This window comes from Podarcis muralis, chromosome 5, assembly GCF_964188315.1.
Source record: "Podarcis muralis chromosome 5, rPodMur119.hap1.1, whole genome shotgun sequence".
In the NCBI taxonomy this organism is placed as follows: domain Eukaryota; kingdom Metazoa; phylum Chordata; class Lepidosauria; order Squamata; family Lacertidae; genus Podarcis; species Podarcis muralis.
This window is the reverse complement of record NC_135659.1, coordinates 14,988,524-15,009,113: the sequence shown is the minus strand read 5'-3', so window position 1 is coordinate 15,009,113 and position 20,590 is coordinate 14,988,524. Positions and strand designations below refer to the sequence as shown.

General features: G+C 43.5%; 1 protein-coding gene across 1 annotated transcript; it reads left to right on the top strand.

Annotated features, from left to right (window-relative positions):
* The first annotated feature begins 2,058 nt into the window (after positions 1-2,058).
* Positions 2,059-14,089, top strand: LOC114598628 (prostaglandin G/H synthase 2). The gene is made up of 10 exons (XM_028732513.2): positions 2,059-2,537; positions 5,196-5,312; positions 5,404-5,547; positions 6,249-6,392; positions 7,223-7,404; positions 8,067-8,150; positions 8,498-8,744; positions 9,400-9,686; positions 10,008-10,155; positions 11,081-14,089. Exons 1-10 carry the CDS (start codon positions 2,486-2,488, stop codon positions 11,482-11,484), a joined length of 1,809 nt encoding a protein of 602 aa, XP_028588346.2. The 5' UTR covers positions 2,059-2,485; the 3' UTR covers positions 11,485-14,089.
* The last annotated feature ends 6,501 nt before the right edge of the window (positions 14,090-20,590 follow it).

Here is a 20,590-nt window from a genome sequence, read left to right as displayed (position 1 = left end):
GACTCAAGTCTTACTGACTAGTGATTTAAATTGATTTGATTTAAATCAAATCCACCCTGGTTGGAGGAAACCATTTTGCTGTTGGGATTGTTAAGTAATTGGTGACCCTTGCTGAACCCCAGAGATCTGTCAGCACAGCCAGATCTAACTTCTGCCAGCCTTTGCCAACGTGCTGCCCCTTTTAAGTGGGGATGAAACCCAGGCCCTTTCCACACACAAGGCAAATGTTTGGCCACTAAGCTGTGTGATGCCCTTCCCTTTTTTCTCATGTGAACAGGGCAAACGGCTGCTCACTGCAAGCAAAACAAGTAAACAAGCAAAACAAAGAAAGAGAAGATCAAATAAAGGGAAGATACCTACTGTAAAGGTGGTGCTGTGGGTTAAACTACAGAGCCTAGGACTTGCCAATCAGAAGGTCAGCGGTTCAAATCCCCGCGACGGGGTGAGCTCCCGTTGCTCGGTCCCAGCTCCTGTCAACCTAGCAGTTCGAAAGCACGTCAAAGTGCAAGTAGATAAATAGGTACCACTCCAGCGGGAAGGTAAATGGCCTTTCCGTGTGTTGCTCTGGTTTGCCAGAAGCGGCTTAGTCATGCCGGCCACATGACCCGGAAGCTGTACGCCAGCTCCCTCGGCCAATAAAGCGAGATGAGCGCTGCAACCCCAGAGTCGGTCACGACTGGACCTAATGGTCAGGGGTCCCTTTACCTTTACCTACTGTAAGGTCAACCTTACAAGGTTCTTGCAGTGGTAAGGCAGGTGAATTTAATACTGTATTTTTCTGTGTATAAGACGAGTGTTTTTTATCCAATAATAATATAAAAACTTGGGGGTCGTCTTATACACAGGTGGTGCAGAGAGTAGGCGCGAGTAGGAGATACACAGCAGTGATTGGGCCTGTGATTGGTGTATGAGGCCAGGTGTGGTCCGGATTTGTTGTTGTTGTGGCAATTGGTCAGGCGATTTGTGGCTGCGTTCGGTCAGACGATTGGAGCATAGCTGTCAACATTTCCCTTTTTTAAAAGGGAAATTCCCTTATTCCGAATAGGATTCCTTGCAAGAAAAGGGAAACGTTGACAGCTATGGATTGGTGCCTTCTGCGAGGTGTGCTGTGGTCAGGTGGTTGAGTGATTGACAGCCACCCCCACCCCCATAAAAAGCTGGACAACTCTGGGCAATCCCCCCCCCCAAAAAGCTTAACATCTCCTCCCCAATTTCTTAATTTGGAGTCCCAAAAATAGGGTTCGTGTCATACACGAAAAAACACGGTACATCAATATCACCCTTATTCTTATCCTTCCATAGGACCCAGAAAACAATACATTGTGTAACAAATGCTATCCAACCCAAATCATATGGCAACCAAGGCTATATACCTGGGGCAGCAAAAATGAAACAATAATAATCTGTTCTAACCATTTGCTGTCCTTTCATGATATCCGAACTTTTCTGACTGAGCCTCACTCCCAGGGATCCAGTTTGTGAATCGGAAGTGGGGACTGGGTCACCAGTAAAGTGTGTGTGATGGGGGCGGCGGACTTATAGGAGGCTTTGGAGAGATTTTGGAGCTGCCAGTCAACCCGGAGCATGCCGTTATTTCAGGATCCTAGTTAAGAATGTCAGAAAGGAGCGCGGTGGCGAGGAAGCGTCTGCGCTGGAAGCCAACCCAGACATTGCCTGCCGGAAGAATCACCTGTAACAGGTGAGCAGGCGAAGATCTTGCCGGAAGGCACTGGCCTTCCTTACAGTGATCCTCCGCAGGCTTGGGATCCACGGCAAGAAGTCGACCAACTTAAACCTAGCAAGAACCGGCATTTGCGGATCTGCTTCTGGCTCTAACTTCACGGCCCCACCTGGCGACTCTTTACGCGCAGGCTCCGCCTCTGAGATCGCTCAGAGAGCAGCAGGAGACTCTTGAATATGAGGGTCGTGGGTTCGAGTCGCATGTTGGGCAAGAAAAAGATCAGTGAAATGTTGGGGGCTGGCGTTCTCCCACGTTTCCACAAACCCCATCGCGCAATATCCCTCTCCTTCCCCACCTCTCCCTCTCCCTCTCTCTCTTTCCCGTGGCAAATGCAGCGCAGTTCAACGCACAAGCCCACTTCGCTTCGATTTCAAAGCGGAACGAAAGGGATCGCTCAGCTTTGGGGCGGTGAAAATCCGTGCAAACCTGCGGGGGAAAAGCGAGTGCCAAGCGTTCCTCGTCTCCGCGCCACCCACACTTGCGTCTCCGGGGGCGGATCCTGCTCGCTTCCTGCGCGCAATCGTGAGTCACTCCGGCTGCGCATAAAGGCAGCACGTCCGCGCCAGCTGCTCCAGACTCGGAGATCACTTCAAGAGCACAAGCTGCGGATCCTGAACGGCGCTGGGCAGCTAGTGAAAGCTCCTCCTCGGGAATATCTATTTATCTAATAATAATATTATATTATTATTTATTTTATCATATCCGCGATTTCGGAAGCTGAGCCTGCTATTTTGTGCGCTAAAAATGATTGCACCCTGCGTTGTCTTGTTTTCTCTCTTGGCCGTCAGCCAAGCAGGTGAGTGCTGCTGATCTTTCTAAAATTAAGTCTGTGCTATCTACAAAAAAATTCAGTGCTGTGTTGAGCTGGGATGGTGGGGCCACTTACCTTCGGTGCAAATCCTACTGACTTCCTAGGCTTGCGCATTGCTAGCTCTTTTTGTCCTTTTTCCTGGCGCTCTTCGGGTTTTTAAGAAAGGTTCCTGGCTACGCTTACCATTCAGAGTGGCGATGAAAAAAACCCGAAGACCACCGATGCTGTTTTGTTGCAATATATGCAGGCTTGAACTTTGAAGGAGCCTGGAAATGTTTAAGTAACCCTGAAATGAGAGGTTAACTTGTAAAAGTGCTGAAAGTTGAGGGTGTCTCACACAGCAGTCCCACAAAAAGTATTTTTTGGGTCAGGTTAGGTTAGGGAAAAAATGTCATGAAGGGGAGAAGTCTTAGTTATAGACTATAGATAAAAGTATTTAGAGTTTTTGGACTGTAAGAGCATGAGTGGTTTTATCCTTGTATCTATGGATGTATTTTAACTGAATATAATTATTTCTGGCTTTGTCTCCTCGGCACCTATGTTGTCTGAATCAGGGTTAATTTCCTTTAACAAAAGGCAAATGTAGAGGAAAAAACCAGTATCTCCTGGTGCTTTCCCTCCTGCCTTCCATGCACTCATTCTGAAAAGATTAATGAAGCAGTAACTAAATATTACGCCCATTCATACCCTTTCTTCTTCCTTGGCCAGGAAAAGTTATGTAAGGGAGGGCACGGAGCTGAAAGCATCAAAAGTGTTTGATGGTGGTGCTAAGGGCAGCCTTTTTCTGTACGTCATTTGCCTAGCCTGGGGAGATGCATCGTAACTTCTGTTTTCAAACTAGTGTGTGCTTTCTTTCTTTTTTACATTCTTTTATTTATGTGTGGATAATCCATGCTGCAGAGTCAATTGCATATAAATGGTTACCAGTGATTTTCAGAAGTGCATCCTGCTAAGTATCTTCTTAGGAGACGTTCAGAAACTTTGAGAACCGCTGGGGTGGCATAGAGGAAGGATTAGACATCAATGCCGGTAGTACTCTGAGGCTTTATTAGAAGTTGCTGGTATCATTATGTTCACTTGAAAGTGAACTTAAGTTTCCTAGAGCACAAACCTAATCATAGAATCATAGAGTTGGAAGAGACCACAAGGGCCATCAAGTCCAACCCCCTGCCAAGCAGGAAACACCATCAGAGCACCCCTGACATATGGTTGTCAAGCCTCTGCTTAAAGACCTCCAAAGAAGGAGACTCCACCACACTCCTTGGCAGCAAATTCCACTGTCGAACAGCTCTTACTGTCAGGAAGTTCTTCCTAATGTTTAGGTGGAATCTTCTTTCTTGTAGTTTGGATCCATTGCTCCGTGTCCGCTTCTCTGGAGGAGCAGAAAACAACCTTTCTCCCTCCTCTATGTGACATCCTTTTATATATTTGAACATGGCTATCATATTACCCCTTAACCTCCTCTTCTCCAGGCTAAACATGCCCAGCTCCCTTAGCCGTTCCTCATAAGGCATCGTTTCCAGGCCTTTGACCATTTTGGTTGCCCTCCTCTGGACACGTAATCAGAGGAGGAAGCCTAATTGGAGCTTGTTCTCAGATATAGGGGTTGTAGCCTTAGATACACAATATAATGTCCTAGATGAAAGCTTTGTTACATTTCAGGGATATGTGTTATATTTGCCTGCTTTTGTTCCTGCCAGTGGTACTAATTTCTGCTAACATGATCTAGTAAAAGTTGTACATGTTTCATAAGAAAGACTATTGCCCAAGAATTTAAATATTACGACTAGTGAAATCCATTCTTCGGGGTTTATATGGAGTAGGCAATTGCCTTCTCTTCCATCTTTGCCTAGAGCAGACTCCCCATTCAAGAAGAGTTTTTTTCCAGCTGAAAGTTCCTATGAAATGACTCTTCGGTGTTAGTGTGTCTGCAGAAGCAGAAGCTACGGCAGAAATCATTTCCCCAGCAACAATACAGGGGTGCTAGTGATGATTCTGTAGGCAGCTGCATTTAGAACTATTTTCCAAAATTGGGGTGCTTTCCACCCAAGATACAGTGGTACCTCGCAAGACGAATGCCTCGCAAGACAAAAAACTCGCTAGACGAAAGGTTTTTTTGTTTTTTGAGCTGCTTTGCAAGACGATTTTCCCTATGGGCTTGCTTCAGAAGACAGAAACATCTTGCAAGTTTGTTTCCTTTTTCTTAACACCGTTAATACAGTTGCGACTTGACTTCGAGGAGCAACTCATAGAATGTGGTGTGGTAGCCTTTTTTTGAGGTTTTTAAAGACTTTGGTGATTTTTGAAGCTTTTCCAAAACTTTCAGGACACCGTGCTTCGCAAGACGAAAAAAAATCGCAAGACGACAAAACTCGCAGAACGAATTAATTTCGTCTTGCGAGGCACCACTGTAGTTAGATCTGCCTCCTGCTTCTTCTTCATGCTCTCAACAGCTACGCCATAACCTCATGTGCGCGATGCACTAACAAACTAGAAAGGCTGGATGCATTCTGTGGGCAAATATAATATGATGGTATCAAGTGGCAGTTGGTCTCTAGGGAACTAATCAATTAGCATTGGTCCAAGGGCCTTTATAAGACTCTAGATCTTGCTTTGACAGCACGCCTCTTGATTCCCTTCCAGTTAATCCTTGCTGCTCAAATCCATGCCAAAACAGAGGAGTCTGCATGACAGCAGGATTTGACCGCTATGAATGTGACTGTACGCGGACTGGTTATTACGGGGAAAACTGCACTACACGTACGTATTCCAGAAAGTTACGCTTGCACAATTAGCATTTAGGAGCATTTAACAGTTTTTGCTAACGTTCATTGCGCTTCGTTCCTTACAGCGGAATTTTTTACTTGGCTGAAAGTGACGCTGAAACCCACACCGTCCACAGTCCACTACCTTCTCACTCATTTCAAAGCAGTCTGGGATGTAATCAACAACTTCCCTTTCCTCCACAATGCCATCATGAGATACGTATTGATGTGTAAGTATCCATATCTCTTAATTCTACTTTTACACCACAGTCCCGTACTCATCTACTCAGAAGTAAGTCTCTTTGAGTTCATTGGCACTTGCTCTCGGGTAAATGAGCATTGGACTGGAGGCTTAAGCTTGGGGGTAGATATTTACCCAAGCGCTTTGAAGTGCTATATGTTGCTTCCAATTTATTTTGATCTAATGCAGTAACCGCAGTCTAGCCACTCAGCCTTCTAATAAATGGCATTAGGCAAAGCAATGGCTAAGTCAAGCTTCTTCTTTGGGTGCCATCTGCCTCTTTTTGAAGATAAGAGCAAAAGTTCAAACGTTTCTTCAAAGTCCATGTATGGTTTAGCCATTGTGCGTGACGGGTGGGGAATCTCTGTCAAAGAGTTTTGAGCACCCTCGCCAAACTCCAGTTCTTGGGAATCTGAGAGAAACCATTGATGGACATTTTAAGTGTAAGAATCTTTCGGCGTAGTTGTAACCAAGAGACAAAAATGTAGAGAGAGTAAAATTGAAAATGGATTTTTACATTCCGCGTCACTTCTGAAACTGGACTTTTCAAGGTCAGATGCTTGCCCCCTGTGGGGCTTAGACTGTGAAACTAGACTGTGTGGGAAGTCTTGTGGGGAAGGTTCTCTGTCTCCATACTGTGGTCATTTAAGCATGGTCATAATTTTTCTGGTCCTTTCTCTCCCCTTCCAGCAAGATCCCATTTAATAGAGAGCCCACCAACATATAACAGCCATTATGGATACAAAAGCTGGGAAGCCTTTTCGAACCTTTCTTACTATACTAGGACTCTTCCGCCGGTAGACCACAACTGCCCAACCCCTATGGGTGTGAAAGGTAAGAAGGGGGGGGATCTGTGCATGTGAATGTAAGAAAAAATGAAATATTATTCCTTCTGTATGTACACAAGGCCAGTGGGGGCAATGCTGTCCTCCCTTCTCAATGCAATGGTTAATTATGTTCAGTGAATGCCTGAAAACGGCTTAAACATTAGAAAATATGTCTGAAGGAGAAACACAAGATATTGAGTGTGCATTGCAGCACATATTTTCCCAGTGAAACGTTCTGTCGTCCTTTGTCAAAGGAACAGAAAACTTGCTGTGGTTGTATATCAGCCAACAGGTTGTGTGTATATTGGCAACCAAATGAATAACTAACAGGTTTAAACCAAGACAACTATATTTAGTATGATAATTTACAATCAGACAGGTTCCAAAGTGCAAAGAAACTATCAACATGCATTAAGCTGGGGTTTGACATTTTTAATTCTTCCTGTCAAACTCCTGTAGAACAGACAGGAAACGGCTGCAGTTATTCAGTCTCTAGTGCATGGGTAGGCAAACTAAGGCCCGGGGGCCGGATCCGGCCCAATCGGCTTCTCAATCCGGCCCGTGGACAGTCTGGGAATCAGCGTGTTTTTACATGAGTAGAATGTGTCCTTTTATTTAAAATGCATCTCTAGGTTATTTGTGGGGCCTGCCTGGTGTTTTTAAATGAACAGAATGTGTGCTTTTATTTAAAATGCATCTCTGGGTTATTTGTGGGGCATAGGAATTCGTTCACAAAGTCTGAGGGACAGTGGACCAGCCCCTTGCTGAAATTGTTTGCTGACTCCTGCTCTAGTCCCTTTGGGTGTCTGAAAAATAAATGATTGCTTTGCATTCCAGGTAAGAAGGAGCTTCCCGATTCCAAGCTCATTGTAGAGAAATTTCTACTGCGGAGAAAATTTATTCCCGATCCACAAGGCACAAATATCATGTTCACATTCTTTGCCCAGCATTTCACCCACCAGTTCTTCAAGACAGATCATCACAAAGGACCAGCCTTCACCAAAGCTCTTGGACATGGGGTAAGATGGCAGAACTGTGACTTGGACTGATGAGTTATTGCAAACAAACCTTTTTATCAACTCCTGCGGTGAGAGGGTTATCTTGCCATCCACAAAGGAGTTGCATCAATATTGTGATAGGCAGAATGTACAGCAAATCTTTCTTGCATAACCTCAGAATAGCCTGTTCCCACAATGTTATGTGCCCACTGTGTGGGAGAACCATTTGACTTTATTTGGTCAGTCTCTAAAATACATAGCAATTAGGTTCTCCTCAATTTATGGAAAAATAACTATTGCATCCCTGAATTTGGGGTGAAAAATGCAGTTGGTGTGTGTGTGTGTTTATAAACCGGTTTTGTCTGCAACGCAACTTTCTAAGATAACACTTTAAGCAAGGGTGGTGGTGAGTTATACTGTTGTAATAGTGGTTGTTTACAAGGGCTCCTGTTTTTTGAAGTTGTCATTGAGGACAGCGCAAAAACGTGAAATTTTATTGGTAATGACATTTGAGAAATAACATTGTTTTCCAACACTTTTAATGAGTGGAGAGAACTCTCGCTTCCATTGGAACGACACTTCAATATATTATGTTCTGAAACATTTAGAGGGAGAATCTAATCATTTTTCTGTCTCATCTGACAAATTAAAATTAGACTTTGATGTTCCTATTTTTTCAACAGGTTGATCTAAATCACATCTATGGAGAAACTTTGGACAGGCAGATGAAACTCAGACTATTTAAGGACGGGAAGCTGAAATTTCAGGTTAGTTTGGATTCCTTCTGAAATTCCTGCAGTGTGCTGAGAAAACGAGAGCATCACTTATGTTAACATCTTTACCAGGAAGAGAGGAGCTTTCGTGTTTCCTTTGATGCAGAGAAATGCCACAGGCATTTCAATAACTGCATCAGACACCCTATTCTTACTAGATAACTATGTGCATCTAGATCAGTGCTACAATTTACAACAACCCCCTGTGCTTGAAACCCACTGGAAATTGACAAGTATAAACATGTTATATTTTCACTGGATTTTAGTATTCTTGGCTGAAATTCAGTATGATAGAAGATTCTGTGTGTTGCCATGCTCATTTATTTATTTTGTAATTACAGATGATTGATGGAGAGATGTACCCACCCACGGTCAAAGAAACTCAGGCAGAAATGATTTATCCACCACACGTCCCTGAGCACCTGAAATTTTCTGTAGGGCAAGAGGTCTTTGGTTTGGTTCCAGGGCTGATGATGTACGCCACATTATGGCTCCGGGAACACAACCGGGTCTGTGATATTCTGAAGGGCGAGCATCCGGAATGGGATGATGAGCAGCTGTTCCAAACTTCCCGCCTGATCTTAACAGGTAATTCTTACAATCACTCATGGTTAACACACAATTACTTGATTAAATTTTGCTGCTGCTAGATGTGGCGATAGCCATCACCTAAGATGGCTTTACATGGGTTGAGACAAATTCATGGGCCAACATCATCTGTTGCCTATGCTGTCTAAGCAGAACATCCATGTATAGAGGCAATAGGTTGTATGAATACTGAATAGGAACCTGAAAGAACGGCTTATTACCCTTTTGCCTTGATTCTGAGTTTCCCAGGGACATTTTGTTGGCCACCATTGGAACTGTGTTGCCAGTCAAAATGCATTCTTGGTCTGAATCAGGAAGGCCATTTTTGTATACTTCAGCATTCAATATTGTTTAGGAAGCACACCAGTGCAAGTAGATAAATAGGTACTGCTGCGGTGGGAAGGCAAATGGCGTTTTTGTGCACTCTGGTCTCCATCACGGTTTCCCCTTTGCACCAGAAGCTGTTTAGTCCTGGTGGCCACGTGACCTGGAAAGCTGTTTGTAGACAAACGCCAGCTCCCTCGGCCTGAAGAGAGATGAGCGCCGCAACCCCATGGTTGCCTTTGACTGGACTTAACCGTCCAGGAGTCCTTTACCCTTTTATTGTTTAGGAAATGAAAAGACTGACTGACTTTTGTTTTCTGTGGGGAAACAGGAGAGACCATCAAGATTGTGATTGAAGACTACGTGCAGCACCTGAGTGGCTACCACTTCAAGCTGAAGTTTGACCCAGAGCTGCTCTTCAACCAGAGATTCCAGTATCAGAACAGAATAGCGGCAGAATTCAACACCCTTTACCACTGGCACCCTCTCCTCCCTGATACCTTCCAGATTCATGACCAAGAGTACACATACCAGCAGTTCATCTATAACAACTCCATCATGTTAGAACATGGTCTTTCCCACATGGTGGAATCCTTCTCCAGGCAAAGGGCTGGAAGGGTAAGAATTTATTTTCTACTAAGAAATTGCATAGCCTTCATCTCGAGGCAACAGGGTACATCTGTCCACCTGTTAAGTCACTCCAATATCTGAAAATGTTTTGAGCATGGGAAGAATGATTAGGGAAAGGGGAAATTTGTGGCACAGTTTTAGACTGCCTTCAACTTTCTCTATCGTATTTCAGACAGTGAATAGCATGAGCAAGTTTCTCACTGTAAATCCAAGAGATGGATAAATGTTTGAGGTCCATCTGATTTCAAAGGGGCTTGAAGTTCTGATCTCCATGTGGTTTCTCATATTACTCCATTTCTTTGATAACAGGTAGCTGGTGGGCGGAATGTCCCTGCTGCGGTGCAGAAAGTAGCGAAAGCCTCCATTGATCAAAGCCGACAGATGAGATACCGCTCCTTGAATGAGTATCGGAAGCACTTTATGCTGAAACCTTTTCAGTCATTTGAAGAGCTCACAGGTAAGACTTGACCTCTACTTATAGAAAAACAAGAGCTTCATTTTGGGGGGCAAGGCTGCACAGCTTAGAGATCAAACTTCTGCTTTGCATGGGGATGTTTGGGGTCCAATTCTTGACATCTCCACTTAAGGGAATGCAGTTAGCAGGTCTGGGATTGTGTAGGCAGCTAAAGGCTAGATGCTCCAATAGGTTGGGTTAGGCTAGGTCATAGTTCAGTTCTATGCTGCCTCTCATCCCAAAAGGCCCTCAAGTTGGCACTCAAATGTTCAAATCCAAATCCAAGATTCAAGCAATATAACCAATAAATGAATTACTCCGTATTTCAAGAACTTGTTGTTTGAAAAAAAGTGTTGAGTTCTTGTAGAAAGGCTCTGTTGTCTTTCATTGGAGATTGGGTAGGTGCAGCTCCTCTGCCAAGATTCCTCACTGTCATTTCAATCTGCAATGAGAGATGTTCAAAAGGAAAACTACGTTCTAAGGATGAAAAGGAAGAAAAGAGACTCTTATGGGGGGAGCTTCTATGTTGGTTTTCATGAAGAAAATTCTGTGTCAATCAAAGACCTTGAGAAGATATCTTACAGACTTGTTATTTCACTCATTCTTCTCCAAGTGCATTGATTTTTCCCCTGCTGATGCAACTTTTCTCTAGAATTACAGACTTGGATATTTCTCTCTCTCTCTCTCTCTCTCTCTCTCTCTCTCTCTCTCTCTCTCTCTCTCTGCTATTATTTTCTTCTGTATTACTTTCATGGCAGCTTTTGCAACAGCTAGAAGCCTCTCCCTGTCCTCTATAAGGCAATTTCCATTCTCCTTTTCAGAACCTTATAGAATAATTACTTAGTGATTTAGAACTGAATACAAAACCTTGGAGAAAAAGGCTGAAGTTTTACTACTATGTGGTTTTTTTTTGGTCTCTCTATTCCAGGAGAAAAAGAAATGGCTGCAGAACTTGAAGAACTCTATGGGGATATTGATGCTATGGAGCTGTACCCAGCCCTCCTTGTAGAAAAACCACGTCCTGGAGCCATCTTTGGTGAGACCATGATAGAACTTGGGGCACCGTTCTCCCTGAAAGGTCTCATGGGAAATGCCATCTGCTCACCAGAGTACTGGAAGCCCAGCACCTTTGGGGGCAAAGTTGGCTTTGACATAGTGAACACAGCCTCCATCCAAAACCTTATCTGCAACAATGTAGAGGGCTGTCCTCTCGTGGCTTTTCACGTCATAAACCCCGCAACAGCAGCAACGAAAAACGTCAGCACCTCCAGCACAGCAAGAGACGAGATCGGCCGAGCTGTGCTACTAAAAGAGCGCTCTGCTGAACTATAGGGAACAGCTATTTGCATATTTATTTATTTATGATATCTATTATATTGTTGTTTTTGTTGTTATTTATAGTTCAGGCAAAACACCATGGATTTTTTTTCCTGTGCCTTGGCATCTAACCCACGATGCCAGACTTAAAGGGGGAGTTCTGCTTAGATTTGTAGGACTGGATCCCTTGGTTTTTAAGACTATCTTCTGTACCAGAAAGATGTATTCCAAAATGGATCAGGGCATTAGATCTGCTGCTTAAACTTGAACATAAACAATAGCTCTGCCTCTTAAACTTGACAGGTATGATCCTAAATACAAAACTATGTTACGTGCTGTTATCTGAGAGTCTGGAAGTGCTCAATTTTTTAAAAAAAAACACAACAAAAATCCAGAACAATTCTGGAAATCTGTGCTCGTGAAAACTGTCCTTTTACAGAAATCTTTGCACTTTACAAAATGAATGTAGAATCCTTATGGTTTAGCCAAAGTTAAGGATTTTTACCCCCTGTTTATAGTAAACTCGGTAGGGTGCACAAACACTTAAACTGAGAGGGAGCATGGATGCAAATTTGGGGAAAAGGAAAATTTATTTTCACTACCTCTCCCATGTGACACAGCAATAGGTTTTGATAATGGACTGATCTTCATTTTGTTTGTGTCTATAACTGCACTTCCCCTTTATTGCAAACAAAGTTCCTTCCTCTTCTAAGAGTAAAACCACAACTGTGTAGGACGCAACCCAGTGAAACCATTCACATGTAATTCCTCTTGAAATGTATAGGAGCTTGTAGTCTCTGCAGAATCTCAATTGCTTTTTAATGGAAAGTTTCCCCCTAGCTCTATGTAATAGGTGACTGGAAGATGAAATGTTACTCTTGGGTTTTAATGCTCCAAACAAAGGCTTGGAACTGTAGATTTCTCTTTCATCATAATTAAGAAGATGTAAAAAGCCAACACAAAAACCAGTCCTTTCTTTTTCCTCCCAAATTAATAGTTTTCAATTATAAAGAGTGGATCCATATCATTTTAATGTCCTTGCAGAGACTCAAAGGCTCTATACAGAACAAGGGTGGACGACCTCTGTTGTAGAATATAACACTAAACCCATTCTTTCTGAACCCTAAAGTGCCTTCAGGTGTTTGAAACTCCATAGAGGAGCCAGTGAGATAGTTGTGCTGCCTCTTTTGAGATGCCTATGTAATGTGGTGGGTGAGATACATCTCTCCCATAAGTAAGAACTGGAGTTTCAGATGTCATTTAGGACTCAAATCGATATGACTTGAGATACAGACCAGTACTGTAGGTTCCCAAGCCCCGTTTAAACACAGCACTTTATGTATACAAAGGCCATTTCAATTTTTGGATACTGACACTGCATTTCTGTTAATATTATTATACTTCAGTTTCTATATTTTTTTTAAAAAAAATCTATTCCACTTTTCAAGTTGGCTAATGAACATAATTCCTCAAGTAAACCAACAGGCACGTCAATTAATAACTTGGGTATTGTCAATTTTACACATTCAATTAGATGCTAATTAATGGACTGCTAACTTGGGAAATGCAACCTTATTGTAGGTATTAAACCTTTCATATTGCTTAAGAAATGCATGTTTAATAGTATGGTTCTGAAGCCCGTACATTACTCTTGGTTGAAAAACCCTCTGTTATTTGTACTCTGGAAATTGATATAATGATTATCTGTTAAAGCAAAGTGCTAAAGGAAAAAATATCGCTGGAAAAGGAAATATTGGTGTAACCCAAGGAAATATGGACAAAAGTCACCAGGAAACTCTTGAGAAAACTCCATGATGTTTGCTGTTTGTGCTTTTGTAGCACTCAATGGAGGTTGCTTAGGAGAACTTCTGGTGGTTTGTGCCCACAGATTATAGGGCTAATTGTCCTTTTTGAGAACACTCTATTCCATTCCTCTTTGTACTTTTGATTAGTTCAGGCCTAGAAGTTACCTCATCTCTTTCTGATGCCTATCACTTCTCCCATTTAAATTCTTTCTCTTTGAAATTAGGACACTAGTCCTGCCAGTTCCTGAACTTCGTGTTCACTGTTCTTTCCCCACACGCTTTTACAACCTACTCAGTGCTGTCTCCTCTTCCATGTCTCTTGTAATTATTAGATTGTGAGCTTGTTTTTCTTGGAACCTTTCTTTAAAAAGAAGAAAAAAAACATTTTTGTACATTACTTGCAAGTGCCGTGTGTGTTCTAAATAGCTGTAGTTTACTGTATGGTGCCAGTTTTATGGAATTATGTCTTCCTCTGCATTAAGTTCACTGGATATGCATCACACAGCCTCATTTTGTTCCTGTAATATTTCCATTTTTATAAAAAAACCAAAGTATTATTTATCCCAGCCTGCTGGTCTTGGTTGGGCGTTTAGAATGATGCCAGATTATGCACAGGGAAGAATTTTGTAGTGACCGCAATCCAGATAAAGTTAAGTCACATTTGTGTTGTTGTTAACATCAATGCGATTTAAGCCTATTCTCTGGATTGTGGCCTTATTTATTGCTATAATTTTAAAACTGTTTGGTGGTGTTGTTTTTTTAACGTTCCATGATGTGCAAAGTGTCCTTCTACAAATAAATTATTTGAAAGCTAATTTGGTGTCTGTTGCATTTTTCAAATCCCATCACAATGAACACTAGTGCAAGGAGGTGGGGTGTTTTTGTAGCCATGCAGAAGTCGGGTTTCTGCACTCACTCACACATACACACAGGGCATCCTGTGTTCAGGAAGGCAAAAGTTGTTGCTGCAATTCAAGGGCACATTCTCCCCAGGGAGAACTACTCAGGGATGTGGTCTGGGAGAGGGATCTGATGAGAGAATCCTGAGGCCAACATTATCCTGGAGGGACCACATTCAACTACAGGCCCTGAACATCTCCAACATGGGTGCATGTACCCAAGATTCCCGTTGACTAAGGCTTTGTTACCATTCCCATTTATGTGTACTCAATGCATTTCATAGAATCATAGAATCATAGAGTTGGAATAGACCACAAGGGCCATCGAGTCCAATCCCCTGCCAAGCAGGAAACACCATCAGAGCACTCCTGACATATGGTTGTCAAGCCTCTGCTTAAAGACCTCCAAAGATGGAGACTCCACCACACTCCTTGGCAGCAAATTCCACTGTCGAACAGCTCTTACTGTCAGGAAGTTCTTCCTAATGTTTAGGTGGAATCTTCTTTCTTGTAGTTTGGATCCATTGCTCCGTGTCCGCTTCTCTGGAGCAGCAGAAAACAACCTTTCTCTCTCTTCTATGTGACATCCTTTTATATATTTGAACATGGCTATCATATCACCCCTTAACCTCCTCTTCTCCAGGCTAAACATGCCCAGCTCCCTTAGCCGTTCCTCATTTCCAGTGTCGGGTTTTTACACGAGAGTTATCCAAAGGATATCTATATCCTACACTTTGGTGGTCAGTCCTACTGTCTGATTCTCAAGCAGGCATCACACCTGTTGGAATCCTTAAGCTGTTCCTCATTTGTCTCTAGCCAAAGTTTGAAAGTGATGTGAAACACACCTAGGAGAGCAGGGTGGGCACAGTCCAGCTTGAACAGGCCTACCATCTCTAGGCTAGGTAGACTTCGAAAAACGCAGTGAAGTGGAGGTCACAAAGAGGATGGATAAATAAGAAAAGAAAAGCTTCAATAATAATAATAATAATAATTTATTATTTATACCCCGCCCATCTGGCTGGGTTTCCCCAGCCACTCTGGGCAGCTTCCAACAAAACACTAAAATACAATAACCTATTAACATTAAAAGCTTCCCTAAACAGGGATGCCTTCAGATGTCCTCTAAAAGTTTGGTAGTTATTTTTCTCTTTGACATCTGGTGGGAGGGCGTTCCACAGGGCGGGTGCCACTCCTGAGAAGGCCCTCTGCCTGGTTCCCTGTAACTTGGCTTCTCGCAGCAAGGGAAACGCCAGAAGGCCCTTGGTGCTGGACCTCAGTGTCCGGGCAGAACGATGGAGGTGGAGACGCTCCGTTTAGGGCTTTAAAGGTCAGCACCAACACATTGAATTGTGCTCAGAAATGTACTGGGAGCCAGTGCATGTCTTTCAAGACCTGTGTTATATGGTCTCAGCAGCTGCTCCCAGTCACCAGTCTAGCTGCCGCATTCTGGTTTAGTTGTTGTTTCCGGGTCACCTTCAAAGGTAGCCCCACGTAGAGCACATTGCAGTAGTCCAAGCAGGGGACAGGAGGCGGGCAGGTAGGGTCTCAGCCTGCGTACCAGATGGAGCTGGCAAACAGCTGCCCTGGACACAGAATTGACCTGTGCCTCCATGGACAGCTGTGAGTCCAGAATGACTCCCAGGCTGCGCACCTGGTCCTTCAGGGGCACAGTTACCCCATTCAGAACCAGGACGTCCTCCATGCCTGCCCGCCTCCTGTCCCCCAAAAACAGTACTTCTGCCTTGTCAGGATTCAACCTGAATCTGTTAGCCGCCATCCATCCTCCAACTGCCTCCAGACACTCACACAGGACCTTCACCGCTTTCACTGGTTCCGATTTGAAAGAGAGGTAGAGCTGGGTATCATCTGCATACTGATGAATACTCAGCCCAGTCCCCCTGATGATCTCTCCCAGCAGCTGCATGTAGATGTTGAAAAGCACAGGGGAGAGGACAGAACCCTGAGGCACCCCACAAGTGAGAGCCCAGGGGTATGAACACTCATCCCCCCCCCCACCACTTTCTGAACACGGCCCAGGAGGAAGGAGCGGAACCACTGTATAACAGTGCCCCCAGCTCCCAGCCCCTCTAGATGGTCCAGAAGGATGTTATGGTTGATGGTGTCAAAAGCTGCTGAGGGATCCAGCAGAACTAGGAAACAGCTCTCACCTTTGTCCCTAGCCCGCCGGAGATCATCAACCAGTGCGAACAAGGCAGTTTCAGTCCCATGATGAGGCCTGAATCCCGACTGGAAGGGATCCAAATGGTCCGCTTCTTCCAGGTGTGCCTGGAGTTGTTCAGCAATCACTCACTCAATCACCTTGCCCAAGAATGGAAGATTTGAGACTGGGCGATAGTTGGGCATATTGGCAGCATCTAAAGATGGTTTTTTAAGAAGCAGTTTGATAACCGCCTCTTTCAGCGGGTCTGGGAAGACTCCCTCACAGAGAGAAGCATTCACCACCCCGCGAAGCCCATCGCCCAGCCCTTTCCGGCTAGCTTTTATAAGCCAGGATGGGCAAGGATCAAGGAGACAGGTGGTTGGTTTCACTCGTCCAAGCAGCCTGTCCACATCCTTGGAGGTAACAGATTGAAATTGATCCCACGCAACTTGACTGGACAGGACTCTAGCACTCTCCTGCCCCGGTCCTGCTCCCACAGTGGAGTCTACCTCTTCCCGAATCTGAGCGACTTTATCTGCAAAAAACTTTGCAAAATCATTGCAGGAGATCATGTGGCCCGTTCTGGGCCCTGATGTAGCAGGTGGCTCCACTAAATTGCGAGCCACCTGAAAAAGTCTCCTGCTGCTGTTTTCTGCAGATGCAATAGAGGCAGTGAAGAAAGTCTTCTTCGCCGTCGCTACCCCCACTTGATAGGCTTGACGTTGAGCTCTAACCCGTGTCCGGTCAGCTACAGAATGAGTTATCCACCACCGGTGCTCTAGCCATCTCAGCGATTGTTTCATTGCCCTCAGATCCATGGAAAACCACGGGGCTGATACAATTGTTTATGGAGAAAGAATAACAGAGTTGAAAGGGAACATGAGGATAATCTGTTCCAACTTTAATTGATCACCCCCCCACACACACTGCCACCCTTAGTTTGTTATGAATAATAGGTGGAGTTTGCTTGCTTCAGGTTTATAAGCCATCACTAACTGGTCCATAAAGGCAGATCATCTACTGGACCTACTCCAGACACAAAATTAGCACCAAGAGCAGAAATTGCTAATCCTGCAGGGGTAAACAACGAGTAGGAGTCATTGTGCCACAACTCCTCAGGAATTTATCTTTATTATAATGTTATCTTTATATTAATATTTATCATATCATATCATATCATATCATCATATTATATACTAAATAACAGAAGCTGAGTCTGCTACTTTCTCCTCAAAGTTAGGAAATGTTTTTAACCTGCATTGTTCTGTTTTCTCTCTCTGTCCTCAGCCAAGCAGGTGAGCATCGTGACTCCTTTCTCTCTTCCTCTGTTGACCCATTTAAATTAGTTATAACCATTTACAAAAGCCAGCGCTTTGTTGTGCTGCAGTTGTGTGCCCTCTTGCTTCAACCCAAGTCCCGCTGAGTGCAACAGGACTTACTTCTGAGTAAGGATGGGATTGGGCTGTTAAAATGTACTCCCAATATGTTTCTCATGGTAGTCTCTTCCTGGAGTTCCTTCGGTATTTAAGAACGATTTGGGGTTACAGTTATGGATCGAAGTGGCTAAAAACCACTGAAAACAACCGGTGGTGTTTGGAAATGTTTAAGTAATCCTGAAATAAGAGGTTAACGTCTAAGTTTCCTGAAAGTTTCACACAGCTGTCCCTAAGAGGCATTTTATGGTCAGGTTAGGTGGACGATGAAGTTGAAGGGGAGAAGAAGACTTAGCAGGAGCTCTACAGATAAGAGTTTAGAGCGCTCTGTTTGGACTGTAAGAGCATGAGTGGTTTTATCCTTGTATCTATGAATGTAATTTAACTGAATATAATTATTTCTGGCTTTGTCTCCTCGATACCTGTGTTGTCTGAATTAGGCTTAATTTCCTTTAAGAAAAGTCAAACGTAGAGAAAAATGCCTGTATTCTGCCTTCTGTGCACTCATTCTGAAAAGATTAATGAAACACTAACTAAAGATTATGCCCCCATTCATACCCTTTCCTCAATATCTCTGGGTGATTTTCTCATTGGGAAGGAAATGATATATAAGGGAGAGCAAGGGGCAGGAAGCTTTAAAAGTGTTTGATCTTGGAGCTAATAGCAGCCTTTCCCCCTCTATATCATTTGTGTAGCCTGAAAAATGGGGAGAGGCATTGGGACTTCTGTTTTTAAACCACTGTATGCTTTGTCTCTTTTTTTACATCTACTCATGCAGAGGCAAAAGCAGGTAAATGATTTCCAGTGGTTCTGGAAGCACTTATTGCTAATTATCCTTTTAAGAGATGATAAAAAACTTTTAGAGCCACGTTCGGGGGCAGGGGGGGTGCGGTTTAGAAAATGCAATGTCACTTATACTTTGAGTCTCTGAGACCATACATCAAATGCCATTCTGGGGCAGTGAAGATATAGGAAGTGATAGGATCAGATTAAAACCTGCTGAAATAATTAAATTCTCTTCTAGGTGCACAAGACTATACATGCCCACCCAATGGGGCTTGCTTTGGTTACGATGGAATGGGATTCGACAGAGCAGGATAAACTTGACTTTCTGATCTTCTTGTTTTAATTGCCATTAACTGTTTAAATCGCTATGCTTTTGAAGTGGCTTGTTTCAGTGTGTATTTTAATTAAGAATGTTTTAATGCTTTGGTGGATCTGTTTTATTTTTGCATAGCTTTTATAATTTGTTTTATAGTTTCAAACCTCCTGGAAATGATTTTGGCAAGCAAGTAGCATAAAGATGAATAGCTGAATGAAAACCATAGTATATTTAGATCTTGCATTACATTTGCTCCTGCAAATGAGAGTAATTTCTACCTGTAGGTTTTAGTTAAGATTATACCGTATTTTTCGGTGTATAAGACACCCCCATGTATAAGGCACCCCCTATATTTGGGGACTCCAAATTAAGAAAACACCCCTCAACACTACCCATGTATAAGACGAGCCCTAATTTTAAACCTAATTTTTTGGCTTAAAAACCTAGTCTTATACACGGAAAAATACGGTAAATCATACAGAATGACTCTTATTCAAGGATTCGAATATTTGGACTAATGAAATCCATTGTGTGAGATTTGCATGGAGAAAGCCATCACATTTTCCTCCATCTTTGCCAATAGTAGACTCCCCTTAATTTCATCCAGAGTTTTTCTACAACTAAACGTTCAACTAGAAAGACCTTTCGGTGTTAGTGTGTCTTCCTACTGTAGCACCAATGGAAGAAAGCAACATTGCCAGGTTGCTAATAATGACACTGAATGAAGTTACTTATTTATTATTATTGCATTTATCTCCCATCTTCCCTCCCCAAGGAGCCCAGGGCAGCAAACAACAAGCAGCAGAACAACAAAAACATCTTAAGAACATTAGCTGAAGGTGTAGATGTTCAGCAGATGTTCTTAAGAACAATTCCAATACTGATGCACACTGGGACAAAGCCTACTTCAAAGGCTTGTTTCAAAGGAAGGTCTTCAGTAGGTGTAAAAAACACAACAGAGGTGGCACCTGTCTAATATTTAGGTAAAGGTAAAGGGACCCCTGACCGTTAGGTCCAGTCGTGACCAACTCTGGGGTTGCAGCACTCATCTCACTTTACTGGCCGAGGGAGCCAGCGTACAGCTTCTGGGTCATGTGGCCAACATGACTAAGCCGCTTCTGGTGAACCAGAGCAATGCATGGAAACACAGTTTACCTTTCCGCCGGAGCGGTACCTATTTATCTACTTGCACTTTGACGTGCTTTCAAACTGCTAGGTTGGCAGGAGCTGGGACTGAGCAACGGGAGCTCACCCCGTCGTGGGGATTTGAACCGCCAACCTTCTGATCGGCAAGCCCTAGGCTCAGTGGTTTAGACCAACAGTGCCACCCGCTGTGACAGGAGTTAATTCTACAGGGTATGGTGTCACCAGTTCTTATATTGTACAAAATGAACCTTGTTATAAGATGTTAGCTGCTGGAGGCCCTCAGCTGCAGAGCTCAGGTACTGACTGGGCAAATAAGGGGCAAATCCATCTTTCAGGTATCCTGGTCCCAAACCATATAGTGCTTTCAACAGCAAAACCAGCACCTTGAACTTAAGGGTTTCCCACACCTCCATTTGCCCCATTGCTTCCTCTTGGAGAAACCCAATCTTTAGTGCTGAATCAGAACAAAGAGCAATCGAGTTTCTTATACAAGGCTGTTTGTTTTGATTTATCACTAAAGAGTGGGTTTTCTGGGGGAAAGTAGCAGGATCAAGGCAAAACCCTGGGTCCGGCTA